The sequence below is a fragment of the Canis lupus genome, chromosome 5 (genome assembly GCF_011100685.1).
Source record: "Canis lupus familiaris isolate Mischka breed German Shepherd chromosome 5, alternate assembly UU_Cfam_GSD_1.0, whole genome shotgun sequence".
Lineage (NCBI taxonomy): Eukaryota > Metazoa > Chordata > Mammalia > Carnivora > Canidae > Canis > Canis lupus.
In genome coordinates, this window is record NC_049226.1 from 55,120,856 (window position 1) to 55,136,502 (window position 15,647).

Below are 15,647 nucleotides of genomic sequence, written 5' to 3' on the forward strand. Positions count from 1 at the left end.
TCATCACAAGCCTTCTGTGTCAAGGCCTAGCAAAGGGCAGACCACAAGGACAGAGTACCTGGCACAGGTTCCCTGAATGCCACTTCTCTTCTCCTGCTACATATGCTCCGGAAGAAGGTCTTTTATTCCAGGGTGGGGGTTGGGGGTGGGGAAAGAAAACTATAGAAGGGAAAAATCAGCATCCTAGAACATCAAATTCTCAAGAGAGATTAAAGATCTTCTAACCCTCCTTTCCCATTTGACAGGTGAGGAAAATGATGCCCAGACAGATAGATTTGCGGCGCAGTCCTGGTGCTGATAGGGCATGGCCAACTTGGTAGATGCTGCCATCATAGAGCTAGAGAAGGGCAGTGTTTTCCTTTAGCCAGGACCCGATGGATACTCACCATACTCGTAATTCGTGGGCCTTGCAGACCCAAGATGAGTCAGGCTTCTTGTGAGTCAGTCTGTTGACAAGCCATCCCTGGCCATTCCTAGCCCATCAAAAATAGAAGTCCAGGGGAAGGGGATGAACAGGCCAATTTAATTAGCGTGGGCTCTAAGGCACCTTAAGTTAGCCCTATTAAATTAAACCGCCTAGGGGAAAAAATAACTGTAATTATTTCCTTCTCTCCCCTATCGTTGTATTTCAACTCCCTCCCAACATCCATGCTTCTCATTCACAAAACAACCTCTCAACTAGGGGCTAGCCTACGAACAACCATAGACTGGGGTTCAGTATTTCCCTTTATCTGTCACCTTCCCCTGCGATCTCTAGGTCCCAGCAGAGAACAGAGTGCGTCCATTGGCATCCGTAGGGCCTGGCTGTATTCTAATTTAGGGAGACTGTTACACGGAGTAGAACATTATTCCAAAAATGCACCGAGTCTCCTTCCTGAACCAATGCAGATCGGTTTGCTGCGGGGCATTTCTTTCAAAAGCCCCTTTTCTCTTTCCAATAGATCAAAATAGGCAAACTTTAATGGTAGGAGATTATTCTTTATTTTGTAGAAATTTAGTTCTGAGTTTTCCTACTTGAAACGTGTTTTCCCCAGGACACTGACCTATCCTTTAATTGTTTGGTGCGAGGCATGTTAGGGGGAGGGGCGTTACTTGTTTATTGGAACAGCGCAGTTAAAAAAAAAAAAAAATCAACCTAGGCTAACAGTTTCAAGGCTCCCCTAAAGATGTATCCAAACAGGCAGCCAATCAGCGCTTACACAGCTTTTTCTGCTTGACTCTTTTAAAGAGACAGTGCCGACAATGTTTTATCACATTTAAAGAGAACCGCGCTCTAAACGCAGTCTGAAAATGGGGGAGTCTTCCCCTATTTCGCCGGATCCTGGTCTAATAAGGGACTCATCGTGTGTACTCGGGGTTCTCAGAGTGGGCAGAGAGGAGTCAGCGGCAAATAGCTGGGTCACTCTGCCACCCCCCCCCCCATTTCCCATTGTACACCTGGGTCACTGACAATGGAAGCTTCCCCTCCCCCCAAGTCTGACTCTCATCCCCCCCCACCTCCCCAATTTAGCTCCATTTATTTGAAGTTTGCAGATTCCTGTGGCGCGCATTCCACGTTGCAGGGCGCCCAGGTGACGCCCCCGTACCCCGCCCGCAGCGGCACGGTCTCCCGTGGAGAGGCCGACGGGCTAAGTTGCCAGCGCCGGCCGACCTGAGAAATTTGGGAGCTATCACTCTTCCCTTGTCTTAGCGCAAGTCCCCCGTCCCCTCCCCCAGGCTCCCCAAAGCACGCCAAGGACCTTCTTCGCGCGGCTCCACTTTGGGGCTTTCCGAAGTATTTTAATGATGTAGTAAAGGAGCCGCCGCGCGCCTCGGCGCCGGATCGAGCCGCCCAGCTCGCAGCGTGGAGCCCCGGGCCGGGCGCTCGGGCGGCGCACTGGGCAAGAGGGAGGGCCGGGGGCGGGGCGGCGGGGGAGCGGCCGGGAGTGTGGGGAGGGGGTCGGGGTCGGAACCCGGCGCGGGGGGCGGGGGGCGGGGGAGATAAGGGCCGGGCCGGGCCGGGCCGGGCCGGGCGGGGGGAGGCGAGGGGCCGATAAGGGAGAGGGACGTGGCGGGAGGGAGCCGGCGGCGCTCCGCTGGGGGGTCCGCGCCCCCTCCCCTCCGCCGCTGCCGCAGCGCCCCCCGCCCCCTCCGGCGGCCCCCGCCGCGGCCGGGCCCGGCCCCCTCCCCCTCCCCCTCGGCACCTACGGGGAGGGGAGGCGCGCGCCCCCGCCCCCGCCCCCGCGCCCCCCCGCGCCCCCCGGCGCCCCCCGGCGCCCCCCGGCGCGGCCGCAGCAGCAGGGGCCGCGGCTCGGCGGAGGCGGCCGCAGCGGGGACTGCCTGGGCCGGGCGCTGCCGGGGCGTCCCTCCCGGGCCGCCGGGCCCGCCCCCGCGCGCCGATTGGCCGGAGCGCCCGTCCGTCGCGGGCCGCCGCCGCCCGCCCCGCTTCCTCGCCCGGGCAGCCACGTTCGGTTGCGCTCCAAGTAGACCAGCGGCAGCGGCGGCGGCAGCGGTGCCGGAGGCGCGGAGGGCGGCGCAGGCGGAGCCGGGCGGGCGGGCGGCGGGCGAGCGAGCCGGCGGGCGGCGGGCGGCGGGCGAGCGGCGGCGGCGGCGGCGGCGGCGGCGGCGGCGGCGGCGGCAGCTCGGGCCGAGCCGGCGCGGGAGGAGTTCCAGGGCGATGGGGCCGCGGCCGGGGCTGACGCTTTGACAGCTGGAAAGAGCGCGGAGCCGGCGCCGGGGGGGAGGGAGGGGAGCGCGGCGAGGAGAGCGCGAGCGGGCGAGCGAGCGAGGCCGGGGAGGGGGCCGGGAGCGAGGGGGCAGCTCGGGAGCGGCGGCGGCGGCGGCGGCGGGGCTCGGCGCCCTCTTCCCTGCAGACCATGTTTGCCAAAGGCAAAGGCTCGGCGGTGCCCTCGGACGGGCAGGCTCGGGAAAAGTAAGCCCTGTTCTCCTCCAAGTGGCGGCCGCGCCGTCGCGGGGCTGCGGGCGGCGGGCGGGCGGCGGGCGGGCGGCAGGTGGGCGGCGGGCGGCGGGCGGCGGGCGGGCGGGGGTGCTGCGCCCCGGGGCCGGCGCCGTCCGCGGGCGGCGTGGGAGGGCGCCCATTGTTGGAGGCGCCGGGGGGGTCGGGCCGCCGGGGTGGGCGAGGTCCCGGGCGCGCGAGCCCGCACTTGGCCCGGCGGGGCGGGCAGGGGAGGGGGCGCGTGGCTCCGCGGCTCCCGCAGCCCGAAGGCTCCTTTTGTCCGCCCGCGGCGTGAGGAGTGCGTGCCGGGGGCTTTGTTCGGCCGGGAGCGCTCTCCGTGCCCGCCCTCGGCCTCGGGGCGCCGCGCTGGGCAGGGACGGCGGCGCCGGCTGGGCCCGGGGCTCGGGGGACCGTCGCCGCGAGGGGGCGGGGGAGGCGGGCGGTGGGCAGGGCAGGGCAGGGCAGGGCAGGGCAGGCGCGGTGCTGCCCCCTCCAGCGCGCGCCCCGCGCCCCGCGCCCCGCGGTCCGGGACCCGGTCTCCGCGGACGCTCCCCGGGCCGGGGCACACGGTGGCAGCCGGCGGGGTCGGCGGGGTCGGCGGGCTCGCGAGCTGGAGGCACCCGGCTGCGCTCGGCCCCGGTGCCGGCTGGAAGTTCAAGTTTGGGGGGCCGCTCTCTGCAGCCCTCGCGGCTCGGGGCGGCGCGTCCTCCGGTGCGCACCCCCGCCCCGGGGCGCCGACAGGCCGGCCGCCCTCCCTCCCTCCCGGCCCGGGCCCCTGGGGCAGGCAGCGCGGACGCGGCTAGGAGCCGGCTGGCGAGGTCCAGGGCGAGCGCCCCGGGCGACCTGACGCCTTCCCCCTTTCTGTGCCCCCTGCCCACCTTCCAGGTTAGCTTTATACGTCTACGAATATTTACTGCACGTAGGAGCACAGAAATCTGCACAGACCTTCTTGTCGGAGGTGAGTGCGACTGCCCCCCCACCCCATCATCCAATTTCTTGACACCCCCTCTTCCCCACTATTCTTAGAGCCTTTGTTTTCAGGAGCAGCCACTGTGGCCACCATTTTGAATTTTTATCACCTTTTGGCATTTATTGTTAGTTGGTCCTCACAGCCTTTTGGCTAATACCCCCCCCCCCCCAAGCCCCCAGCCCGCCCGTCCTCTCTGCCCCTCTAAGCGGTGTCTGCTCTCTGCTTTCCAGATTCGATGGGAAAAAAACATCACATTGGGAGAACCGCCTGGGTTTTTGCACTCGTGGTGGTGGTAAGTTTCTGTGGTAGTTTGTTTGGTTTTGTTCTGAGACCTGGGTCCCGGGTGAACAAAGACAGGAGGCCTGGAGCAGACCCCCCGTGTCTTAGCTCTCAGGCTTGGCACAGACCGGGGCACCTCTGGGCGCTCTGACCGGGGCTGGTGAAGGAGCAAAAGAAGACGGGAGGCTGGTGCCTAAAGTTTTTGCCTTCTCTTTGCCCTCCTCTTGAGAAACCTACTAAACCGTGTTTAGTGTTTACAAAGAAACTCCTCTACTTTTCTGTCTCTCTCTCTGGGGCACCAGGCAGGGGCTTGAGAAAACCTGGAAGGATTTTTTTTTTTTTTTTTTTTTTTGGTCAATTCTGCATGCTGCTTTAATTAGGGGGAGTTGGAGTGGGGGTGGGGTGGGGGGGATAGGATACCAGGTCTGTTTTACAACTGGCCTGTCCCTTCCTTTTTCTTCTGTGAGCTCAAACCTGGAGAGAGCAAAGCCGCTGGGGCCTTTCCCAGGCACCCTGAGGAAAAGCAAGAAGGGGCTGCCACTTCCTTTAGATACTGATTCAGACTGACTGGATCTTCCTCTCCTCTGTGGGCCCTCCTCCCCAGCCCCCTCCCCCCCAAGCATCCCTAAAACCACAAAGTTTCATTTTACTGAGAACCTTAACTGCTTGCTGTTGACCTGAAGGGAGTGCTTGTAGTTGGTAGTTCCTGGCTCTCTCTTATTTGTGGCAGGTAAGGAGGGAGGCTGAGGGTCAGCAGGAGTGAGTCGCTGTGAGCGTAAGACCTGGATGTTTTGCGGGACCGATTGGTGGAGTCTTTGACATCCTTTTGAAAGGGACAAGAAAGCAGAATGGCCTTTGATATTTTGGTGGAGTTCGGAAGGATCAGAGTGCCGAGTCTTGGGATCTTAGAGCGTTTACCTGACCACCGGTTCACGTTACTGTTCAAGTCTCTTTGAAATGCGGGGGGATGAAGTATCTGTTCAAACTCGCACAGAGAAAATGAGTTTTTAATTACTTCTGCCAACCTCAGAACTGCGGTGTTGTGGCCTCAGGATTCTACCTGTAGGAGCGGGGGATAGGTTTTCTGTGGGGGTGGTTTGCAGAGGTGGGTGTGCCCGACCGTCATGGTATTTTGCAGAATCTTGGGCTTTTGCGGAATCTTGGGCTTCGGAGTAAAAGTTCCTGAGAAGGGGTTGGGGAGTTGGTAGCGTTAGAAATCTTTAGTGTGCGGAGGAGTTAATCAAATATGTGCAGCTTCAAGGGGCAGAAAGGAATGTTTTTTAGCCTCCCTCTGCAGCTGCTGGAAGCCCCCGATTTTCTTGTTCTATCCGTTCTATCAACCCACCCCCTCCCCCCAGGTCTTCTCATGCATTGTCTCAGCTCCCCCTGAAAGAGAGGAGTCTGTTGTGCTGGACTTGAGCAGTGGTGGCTCTGAGTGGCTGTGTCTGTTGTCTTGTTGGTTAGAAGTTACTTTGTGCCACCCTGAGCAAATGACAGCTGAGGCTCTCCAGGTGGGAGGAAGGGGTGGCACTGATTCAGAGCCCATCAGGCCATGGAATTCAGACACCTTGAGTGAGATGGCTTGTCTGATGACTCGCAGAACTAGCTTGTTTGTGATGGGGACAGGAGCACTAGACCAGGCGTCAGACTTCTGCTCTGGTGCCCATTTCCTTCAAGTGGGTTTCCGGCCCTGGGCCTTAGGCTCCTGACCTGGTGAGGGTTTCTACCCTGTATTAATACCAGTGACTACCCCATGTTTGTGTAAGGTGTTACTGGCTCACAGATGGCTTGTACGTCTGTTCTTGTGTAATACAAAGTGTTAGAGTGACTGCACCAAATTTTGGAGGGGGATGAGGCAGAGATATCTAGGCTCTCCTAGAGCAGAGATATCTACTCTCTCCTTCCCCCACTTGCAGGATTGGTGGACAGGTGCCTCTGTGAGGAAGGCTATTTCAACAAGAAAGGACAAGATACTTGGTTGTCTATAACTTCTCCTTTGGCTAATTGATATGCATTCTTTGAGTGGGTGGGGGGGATGGTTCTTGCATAAGAATTCCTTGGGGGAGGGCCTGGATGGGAGTAGGGGTGAGGAGGGAGAGGTGGGGGGGTGTAGGCTCTGGGCTCTGAGATTAAGAACCTGTAGGTTTCCTTTATTGCCAGTCACCCAGATTGCTCCCTGTATGAATCATAGTCCTGACTTTGACAGTTTAACCTTTTTATGAAATGTAGCCATTTTGGGTGGGGGGGTGGGGGCTTGGTAAAAGGAGCACAGATGAAGCAGGCAGGGATTTTTATCCAGATTCCTGCCTATCCTATCTGGGCACCCATGCACAGGTTGTACCACTCTGCCCAAGCTTCAGCTGCCCCTTGCATAAAGTGGGGATAGCCGCCTGCCTTAGAGCACCATGGTCACTGCAAGCAGGGTCACGGGTGTGAGGCAGCCAGCACTCAGTAGGTGCCTGATCCATGAGAACTAACACTCTTACTACAGATGTCGGGCTTGCCAGAAGAGGTTGGTCCATTTTGTTTTCAAGCCTGAGTTTGCCCAAGGAAGACTGGAAATGTGGGATCGAGTCTTTGGGAGACCTAGTGCCTTTAGCACTGTACACTGTGCTCTTGTCGTTGGTACACAAGTGATAATTAGTAACCCGATCTTATTTTATTTTTCGATTGCAGTGTATTTTGGGACCTTTACTGTGCAGCTCCTGAAAGGCGAGACACTTGTGAACATTCGAGTGAAGCAAAAGCCTTTCATGATTACGTGAGTAACAAATTTTTAATCCTGGCAATAATTACAGGGTTGGATAGCTCTAACTTCTTTAGTACCAGAAGCAAATATACAGCCAATTGGCAATGGTCTTTGTTTTCTCCTGGCCTTTCTTCTTGTTCTGCTCACCTCCCTGCTGCCCTTGCTCCGTTCTAACTTGGTGAATGGTGTTTCATAACGTGGTAATTATGCAAAGAGTGTAGATACCTATCTGGAGGATTAAATGGTGGCGTTCAGGGCTCAGCCATGTGAGGTTGATGTCGGAGTGGACAGTTAGCTGGGAAGGGACTGAGCCTCCTTGGTGTTGGTTTAATTAAAAAATTCACCACCACCACCACCACCACCACCACAAAAAAAAGCAAACATGAAACTTGTGTTTTGGAGCAGAAGGAGTGGTTGAGGGAGAGTTTGGTGAAATGGACTCCTTCCTTACTTTCCAGGGAGCAGTCTTTCAAATTGTTTTGGGGTGTGCGCGTGTGTGTGTTTGTGTGTGTTGGAGGGCTCGTGCTGTGCCCACTAAGACCACGTATACTTTGAGGTACTTGGCTGGTCCATAATCTTGTGTTCAAAACGTTCTTGTGAAGATAGTTAATTTCATCACACCATAGCACTTGCTACCCTGTCATTCGTCCTCTACCTGGATGAGTTTCTTAAGATTTATGAAATGCTTATAAGAGTGATGTCTGTTGCATATCCATCTCCCATGGCAGTCCCCCTCAAAAAAAAAAAAAAAAATTAGACTCCAAACATGGGTTGGAGTCAGAATTTATGATCAGATGAAACATGATCTGGGGGAGATGGGAAATGGAAGGGGAAGTGTCTGCAGTTCTTCCCGGCCTCCTTCCAGTCTTTGCTTCCCAATGGCCTTGTAGATGGGGTGTGTACATGCATGCGAGCGAGCACATGCACATAAGAAAGAGGTGCTTTATTTGGTCTTGCGCTTTTTCATAAGGTGGGTGGGAATGGGTCTTCAAGCTCTAGAGCATGGAAATTGGTTTCTTGAACATTGTCAGAGCTCACCTACCTGGCCAGGCCATGTGTGTCCCCTGCATGCAGAGGTTGAGACTGGCTTAGGACACTAGAACCCATCTGGTTGAGTGTTACAAGTGGTCATATCCCATTACCACGAATGCTTTTATGGTGAAAATTTCTCCAGCACTACGGAGGAGTCAGAAACTCAGCTGGAGGTTGCATTGGTTTTGAGAATATTTAATGGGATGAAATTTTGTTATGACTGAAAAGTTAATGCCCTTGGAACAGAATGCTCAGAAAATGGACCAGTCCTTCTGCCCTCTCCAGAGCTGAGAAAGAGAAGCTGGCAAATGGCACTCATGGTCTGGTAAACTTTTAGTAGTAAAAGGTGAGGTGACTGGTTCTCTTGTGATGTGGTTCTTCTGGGAAAATCCGTGGTGATGATCATAGGGTTTCCTGAGCTAGAGGTTGGGGGAGGAGGCTAGGAGGGTACATTAGGCATATAAAAATAGTTGGTGAATTTGACCTTTCTACCTAGTAAAAAAAAAAAAATCTTGCTTTTTTTTTTTTTTTTTTTTTTCTTTTAAACGTACGGAGAGCGAATTCCTATATGGTCAGTCTTTGCTGTGCAAGTAGTTTCATTTTAGAGTGGGGGTTAGTGGATGTGCCTGTTTGAAGGAAATCTCATGGTAGAGGATGTCTATGTTATCTTTTGCAAGCTGTCAGAGAAGTTTAATAATTTTTAATTTTGGTTCTCTAGTAAATGATGTAAGATTTTTCTGGCAGTTTGTGGTTTGTTCTGCCATCTTGAAACAGTATGGGTGGCAGGGAAAGCTTGATGGGTTTGCTTTCAATATTATTTGTTAAGGAATGGTGGCATAATTATGGGGAGAGTACTGAAATTGGTGTAAATGTGTAGAAGATGCTACTAAGCGTTGAAGTCCTACTGATTGAGGCCCAAGATTCACAGATTTGCGGGGGTCAAAACCCTTTCTTCTTACTTTTTATTATTTATTATTTTATTTTATTTCATTAAAAAAATATTTATTTATTCATGTGAGACACAGAGAGAGAGGCAGAGACCTAGGCAGAGGGAGAAGCAGGCTCCTCACAGGGAGCCCATTGTGGGACTTGATCCCGGATCCTGGGATCATATTCTGAGCCGAAAGGCAGACGCTCAATCGCTGAGCCACCCAGGCATCTCAAAACCCTTTCTTTTTAGATTGGAATTCTCTTGGTGTCACTGGCCTGAGATTGAGGTGGTGTGGGAGCAGGGATGGAGTGATGAATGGGAACAGAGAGGGAACATCTGTATTTTATGGGGTGGCATTGGATTGCAGAGGTGACAGAGGAGCCCCTGGTAAATTAAGAGAAAATTGAGAAAAGGAACCCTCTCTTCTTTTTGTGCTTCTCAAATCTTCCTGTGTTCTTTCCATTCCCATGGCTACCATCTAGTTAGCCCTCATTCCTTCTTGCTAGAATTGCTGTTGTCTCTTTCCGGGCTCCCTTCCTCTTATCTGGAATGCATGCCTCTCTTATCCATTCAAATCCTATTCATCTTTTAACTCCTTGGTGGACTTTGGTGATAGTTTTCTGCACACTCTGATCACTCCATCTCATTGTCCATGGAAACCATCTATACAGAGCCTTTGCTGACGGCTTTCCGTGTGCCAGGCCCCTGTGCTGGGTGCTTTGGTTTTAGTCTTTCATTTCAAGCTGCCAGTGGTCGGGTGAGAGAAGGAGTTGCTAATTCCATTTTTCAGATGAGGAAGCTGAGGCAGAGAGGTTAATTTGCAGCTAAGTGGTAGAATGAGGATCCAGACTCAGGCCATAGCTAATTCCAGAATTGGTGCTCCTAACACTGTCGAGGCTCAGCCCTGCAGGTCCGTAGCAAGTGTCATTTGTTTGTACCTATTCCGACTAATTTCTCTTTTAGGGTTGTCTTTCCAACCACAGCTTATTAATTTTTTCCATGCCAGAGCCCATTCATCGATCTACAGAGCTATTCATCTCTGTAGCTCCCACAATACCTTGCACACAGTAGGCATGTGTGCTAATTGAATGAAGGGGTTAAGGAGCTATGGGTGAGGAAAAAATAGGTAATTTGTGGGTCACTGAGTAGCCTGGCTTGGAGCAGCCATTGGAACATTGGAAGATACTCCTTTGGTGATTTCACCTTTGCCGAGTGATCTTGAGCCAGGCGATTCTGATGCTGGTAAACTAGTTACCTTACCTTACCTTACCTCTTGTTAATACAAGTGTGCAGTAACTGTCCTTCCATTTGCTGTTGAGGTGATTCAGAGATTCTCCTGGTTTGTGGGGGAGTCTGTGCAGCCCAGGTACCACCCAGGCCTTGGGGGGGGTGTAGTGAGTATTAAATGCTTTCAGGGCAGGGGTGGAGGGGGCGTGCCCAGGTGCTGTGGGACTGAAAGGGTCTTTGGAAAGGACCTCAACTGGGAAGATCCTGGTCTCTGTTCTGGAGAAAAAAATTTATGTTCCTGGCAAATTGCCACCTCTTCTTGATAGCAGTGTCAGGGATCAAGTGATCATGGGTCAAGGCCAGGCTGTGGGGCCTGAAATGAACCAGGTGACTCAGTGGTGAGGGGACTTAAATTTTCTTTGAATTGGTGAGTTTTTATTTGAGTCAGAGTCTACTGCCCCTCACCCCCTCAACACACACCTGGCACGTTATTTGTAAGCATGAGTGCCCTGATGTTGACTAGATGCAACGTGGAGTGTTAGGGCATTTGGTGTAGGAGCAGACTTTTTTTGAAAAATCCGTTTACCTTAAGTCGAAGAGCTCTGACCCTGGGAGGAGGCTCATAGGGACCCTGCTGTCATTTCCCAGCTCTTCAGTCAGACCAGAGCTGTGGTTCTCAAGGGTATTTGGTAAAAGCCCTTGGGGTTCTTTGGACCCTGTTGTCTGGGTCCTGGCCTTTTGTGGAGTGGACATGCCCAGTGCCACTTGTGTCTCTTACATCCAGTGGTGTCCTAGCCACCTTCTCTGCTCGGTTGTCCTCTAGGGTCAGTGTGGCTGGTAGAAAGAAGTGTCTCTGGTGCCTTCTTGGCTCCCCAGCAGCCCTGTCTCTCCTTGTGGTAGCTAATTGTGTGTTTTCTTCTTGATGGCAAGAAATGAGTGGAGTAGGGAAGAGCCTAAGGCAGGCCTCTGAGCTGAAGGTGCTAGAGGGCAGCTGGGCTCCTTGCGCTGCTCACGTCACTACATTTCTCATAGCCCCTTTCAGCACGTGCTTGTGGTTTGGCGTCACGGTGGCCTTACTGGTCAGGTGTTACTAAGTTTCATCCCCATTTCACAGATGAGGAAACCGAGGCCTGGAGTTTAGATAGTTTGTCTAAGGGCATGTAGCTGAGTCGGGGCGGGGGGGCATGGGGATGGGGTGGCAGAGCTTGGGCTAGCTCTTGGTGTTTCAGGTTCTGCTGCTCAGCTTTTGACAGCCCTCATTTGAGAACAGAATTTCTGCTGAATGGAGGAGGGAAGGGGTTTGCAGTTGACCCCAAGTGTCTCCTCTACAGAGTCACTGAAGAAATGCATTCAGCAGAATTAGTCTGAAGTTCCTGAGAGGTGATCTACAGAGTCACTGGTGGAAGTGGGACAGGAACTTGGGAAGGGAGTTTGTTATGGTGCAGTGGCCCATGTGGCAGGGAGAATGTGATAAAAGCTCTGGCCTTCCCTTCCAGAAAATACATGTGTCCCCACAAAGGAGACTTTGTACCTAATTTCGGAAGATGTGCAGGCTGCTGCTCCTAAGCCCAGCCCTCCTGTGATTCTCAGGAAAGAACTGAGAGCATATACTAGACATGAGGTCCCAGAGAGCCCCAGTTTCTATGCTCTGAGGACCTGAGGTCCCTTTCTGTTCTGCTCTTGTGGGGCTGGCTCCCTTGCCCCTGTGCCCCTGCAGCAGGACTCTGCTGACCCCTGACCCCGCTGTGAGCCTGTGTCTCCAGGAGCCTGTGTCTCCAGGCGGTGAGAGGGGATTAGGAAAGTGCCCCAGAGGCCTAGGCGTGGAAGGGAGCTGAGGTATTTGTGGCTCTGTGGCAGGGGTCCAGCGTCCTTGGTGGGTTTGAAATAGCAAAGTGATATTTGAGAGGGCTCTCCTTGGATGTGCTGAGCTGGGGTTCCTGCCAGGCTGGGAGTGTCCACGCCCGCCAGAACCTTTTGGGAGCAGGGGAAGGCGGAATGAGAGGGAAAGGGCCACGACCTGGCTCTGAGGAGCTGGGGAGTGCTCTCCCCAGAGATAAGCCAGCCTAGCCATCTGCCCAGAGGTCCTGGCAAGTTCACAGCAGTTGCCTTTGGCTCTGACCCTTGGCACCCTTGTGTGGCAGATTAAAAAGACAAAATACACACACACAGTTATTTCTTTCCCCACCCGCCTTGGAGCTTAGACTTTGTGTCGCATCCTTTCTTCGGGCTTCTACCCTGTTTGCTGCAATTCCTCTGACCCCAGAGGCTGCCAGACTCTTCTATCGGTGGCTAATTAAACACTAAATGAGTAACTGGAATTGCGTTTTGCCAGAACTCAGGCTGTGCGGCCACCTTAATGGGTTTCAAGTGGCGGCAAGACCCCAAATTGCAAATCCTTGCCCTTTATTTCAAGGTGGGAGGTGGGGCTGTGGCAGGGGCAGGGGGTGGTGGTGGTGCTAGAGTGGGGGGACCCAAACAAAGTTTTTGGCAGTGGTCACTTCATTTGAACTCCAAGACCAGCCGTGTGCACGTCTTTGCATAATGCCATCTTTGTTAGCTACGCATTTGCAAACTTGGACCGAGAGTTAGCTCTGTGCCAGCCAGTGCTCTGAAGGAGCCAGAGACACCCAGCTCTCCCCAGAGTGTCCCTTAGGCTGTCTTAATTTTCCAAGGGAAGCGAGTTCTCTAGTGGAGACCTCAGGCCAGAGCTGCCTTGCCCCCTTCCCCTGACTTTCCTGCCTGTGTGTGTATATGCCTGTGCCCGCGCATGCGTGTGTGTGTGTGTGTGTGTGTGTGTGTGTGTTTTAAGAGGGAGAAGTGGAGGGGAGGTATGTGCGCTTGAGGGCCTGTCAGCCAAGATAACAGAAATGTTACACTAGCTGTAGCCTTTATAATAGCGTCTAGGGTTTAGAGTATTTAGAAAAATTAATCTTTTTTAGCTTGGTAATAATTTTGACCATGGCACAAGTGCATTAGATGATTCACATAAACTTCTTTAATACATGTTGCTAGGAGCTTACAGCAAATAGACAATAACGATTGTTTGTTTTTGATTCGCCAGGGTAATGGGGTTTTTCTGGAGCCTTGGCGAGATGAGTTTTAGAGATGTTTCTCTCCCTGTGTTATGCTTTTCTCGGGTCTGCAATCCTCTGCATTTGGAAGGGTTTGGGCTCTGAGTGGTGGTGGGGACGCACACCTAAGTTCCAGGCCTCACCGTCCTCTCCTGGTGGGGTGGATTTGCGGATCCTCTGTTCCTGCCTCTGTGGAGGGTGGAGTGATGATCCCTTTGCATGGTTGTTGAGAGTGAAGTATCCTATACGTCAATTGGTTGTCTGTCTGTGGCTTGTGCTTGGTGAGTTTGTTTACTTTCTCTTTGCAGCTCTAAAGTTGTCCCCCCAAACGTTTAAAATGATGGGGACAGCAGCGTATTTTTCTGGGAGAGCAAGCCCACCTGTAGGAACTTTTGGAACACTTGAATTTCCCAACAATGCCCTGCAGTGCCTGGGCTCCCCTGATGTGTCATGGGGTCTTTCCCTCCATACCAGCTGTCTTGTCTCATCCCCACAGCCCTGCAAGGGGCAGAGCGGGTAGTCCTGCCACAAGCTGGCCCTGATAAATGCTCCCCTGAGACGTCTGTACCCCTTATCTGTGTGGGGCAGAGGAGTCCTGTCCCAGTCCTGCACAGTGAAGTGGTAAGACCCAGGGGGGCTTGCAACTTGACACCAGCAGAAATCTGGATTCAAGTTTTGGCTCCACACCTTTTGTTACTGGGGGAGCCTGCACTTTTCAAGATCTTTCTCTCCACTGTGAAAAAAGCACAAGTGTCGTCCTTGCTTATCCTGCCCTGGAGTGGTCTAGAGAAAGGCAAGGAGGGAGGTTAGTTGTGCTCTGATGTGCTGTGATGTACAGGGATGGACAGGGTTGGAGGCTGCTCTGTTGGCGTCTTGTTGTCATCCTTTTTGGTGTGTAGCCTGCCTCACATTTCACTTGACTCTTTAGGCTTGGCGTCCTGAAAAAGGAGCCTTAGGAAGTGAGCTTGGGAAGGGATGTGTCACTGTCGCAGGTCTGTGGGAAGCTGGTGCCCGTGCATTGACTGCTTTCTCTTTGGGTTTCCTGGCCGAGCCTCAGGGAGACATTGGTCAGTTGGCTCCCAGACCAGGAGCAGGAGACACCGATGAGTTTTGCGGGGTTGATCTGGTTCACTGACTGAGCGCCTGTTCTGCTCATTGTCTCGTCAAAGAGGCAGATGCAGCCCAGGATGTGATAAGTGCGTAGAAAGCTTCGTGGGAGATGGTCTGGGTCTTCCGAGAGACCGAGATGCAGTCAGGACAGATGGTGGGAGGAGGTAAACAGTCCCACCCTCTCTGGCAGCCGAGAAATGTATTTAACATAAATGTACATAACAAGATTGGAGCTGATGGAACTGGAGGTCACCTCGTCATCTTACAAATAGGTAAACTGAGTTCCGGAGAGGAAAGGTGCCCCACCTGAGGTCACCAGTAGGACTCAAACCTGCAAACCTAATCCAGATCTGGGACTTTTTCCTTTGCCTTGTGCTGCCTTGCTTCACTTCAACCTGTGCAAATTCAGGCACGTTAATGAGCCTCTGTTTCTCCGTTTCCCTCAGGTGGAAAATGGGGTTGATGAAGTATATCCTCCGTATAAGGTTGTCATGAGGGTTAAATGAACTTATGCACCTGTACGCACCCCATGACCTGTAATAGGGCTTGGTGCAGCCAGTACACACCATGTACACGTGTGCTATCCTTTTTGTGACCTCACCACGGGGCCTGTATGGATCCTGGCCTTCTCACAACTAAAAGGGAGGCAGCTGGAGAATGGTCTAAGTGTGACAGGGTGTATGCCTTGGGCAGGAACTGTCACTGGCTGCCTCACCTGTTGATTGGTGCTCCGGATCCCTGGATTTGAATCTGCCTTCTTCAAGTACCCTTGAGCAATTGGAGGGCGAGGGTCACACACACACAGCCTCCAGACGAGCCTCCGTGTCTCATCTCATCCAGGGCTCTCCTGGGTGGTACCTGGACTGGGTTGTTCATTCAGTGTTCATTTCCTCTTCTTTTGGCCACTTCTCTTGATACAGGAATCTGGAACTTCCCTGCTGCCCCTTCTGACCCTTTCTCTGGTCCCTGCTTGATACCACACCACCTGAGGTGGAGTTTTTGCTTCCACCCTGGAATGTGTTTGTCACCACTGGCCCTGCCAGGACCACCCCCATGGGAATACCCTTCTTTTCTTCTTTTCTTTCCACCTCCGGGAACTCTGTGTCTGTATTCACTTGCTACTTGCAGCCCAGAAGAAGAATGATTTGGGTCAAGGCTGTATCTCTTCCCTTCCCAACTCGTAGATTAAAAGCTCTTGAAGAGCAGGCGCTCTTATCTCTACTACCCCGTGTGCCACCCCCCACTCCCGGGGCCTGTTGCAGAGTCTTCAATAAATCCCCACATTGGTGAGTTAGACTCGGGCATTGAAAAGCGACAAAGGTCTGATCCTTGCCCAGGGATCA

The 15,647-nt window shown here is 53.6% G+C and overlaps 1 protein-coding gene across 6 annotated transcripts in view; it reads left to right on the top strand.

The window, feature by feature from the left end:
* The first annotated feature begins 2,754 nt into the window (after positions 1 to 2,754).
* SSBP3 (single stranded DNA binding protein 3) overlaps positions 2,755 to 15,647 on the top strand; it is a 164,822-nt gene continuing 151,929 nt past the window's right edge. For 3 of the 6 annotated variants that reach the window (XM_038537451.1, XM_038537454.1, XM_038537457.1), the window contains exons 1-4: positions 2,755 to 2,911; positions 3,821 to 3,893; positions 4,136 to 4,197; positions 6,861 to 6,945. In XM_038537451.1, the coding sequence (XP_038393379.1) occupies positions 2,856 to 2,911; positions 3,821 to 3,893; positions 4,136 to 4,197; positions 6,861 to 6,945 (276 nt within the window). In that variant the 5' untranslated portion in view covers positions 2,755 to 2,855. The remainder of the gene's footprint in view (positions 2,912 to 3,820; positions 3,894 to 4,135; positions 4,198 to 6,860; positions 6,946 to 15,647) is intronic. The other 3 variants (XM_038537453.1, XM_038537456.1, XM_038537459.1) reach the window with 1 other exon arrangement.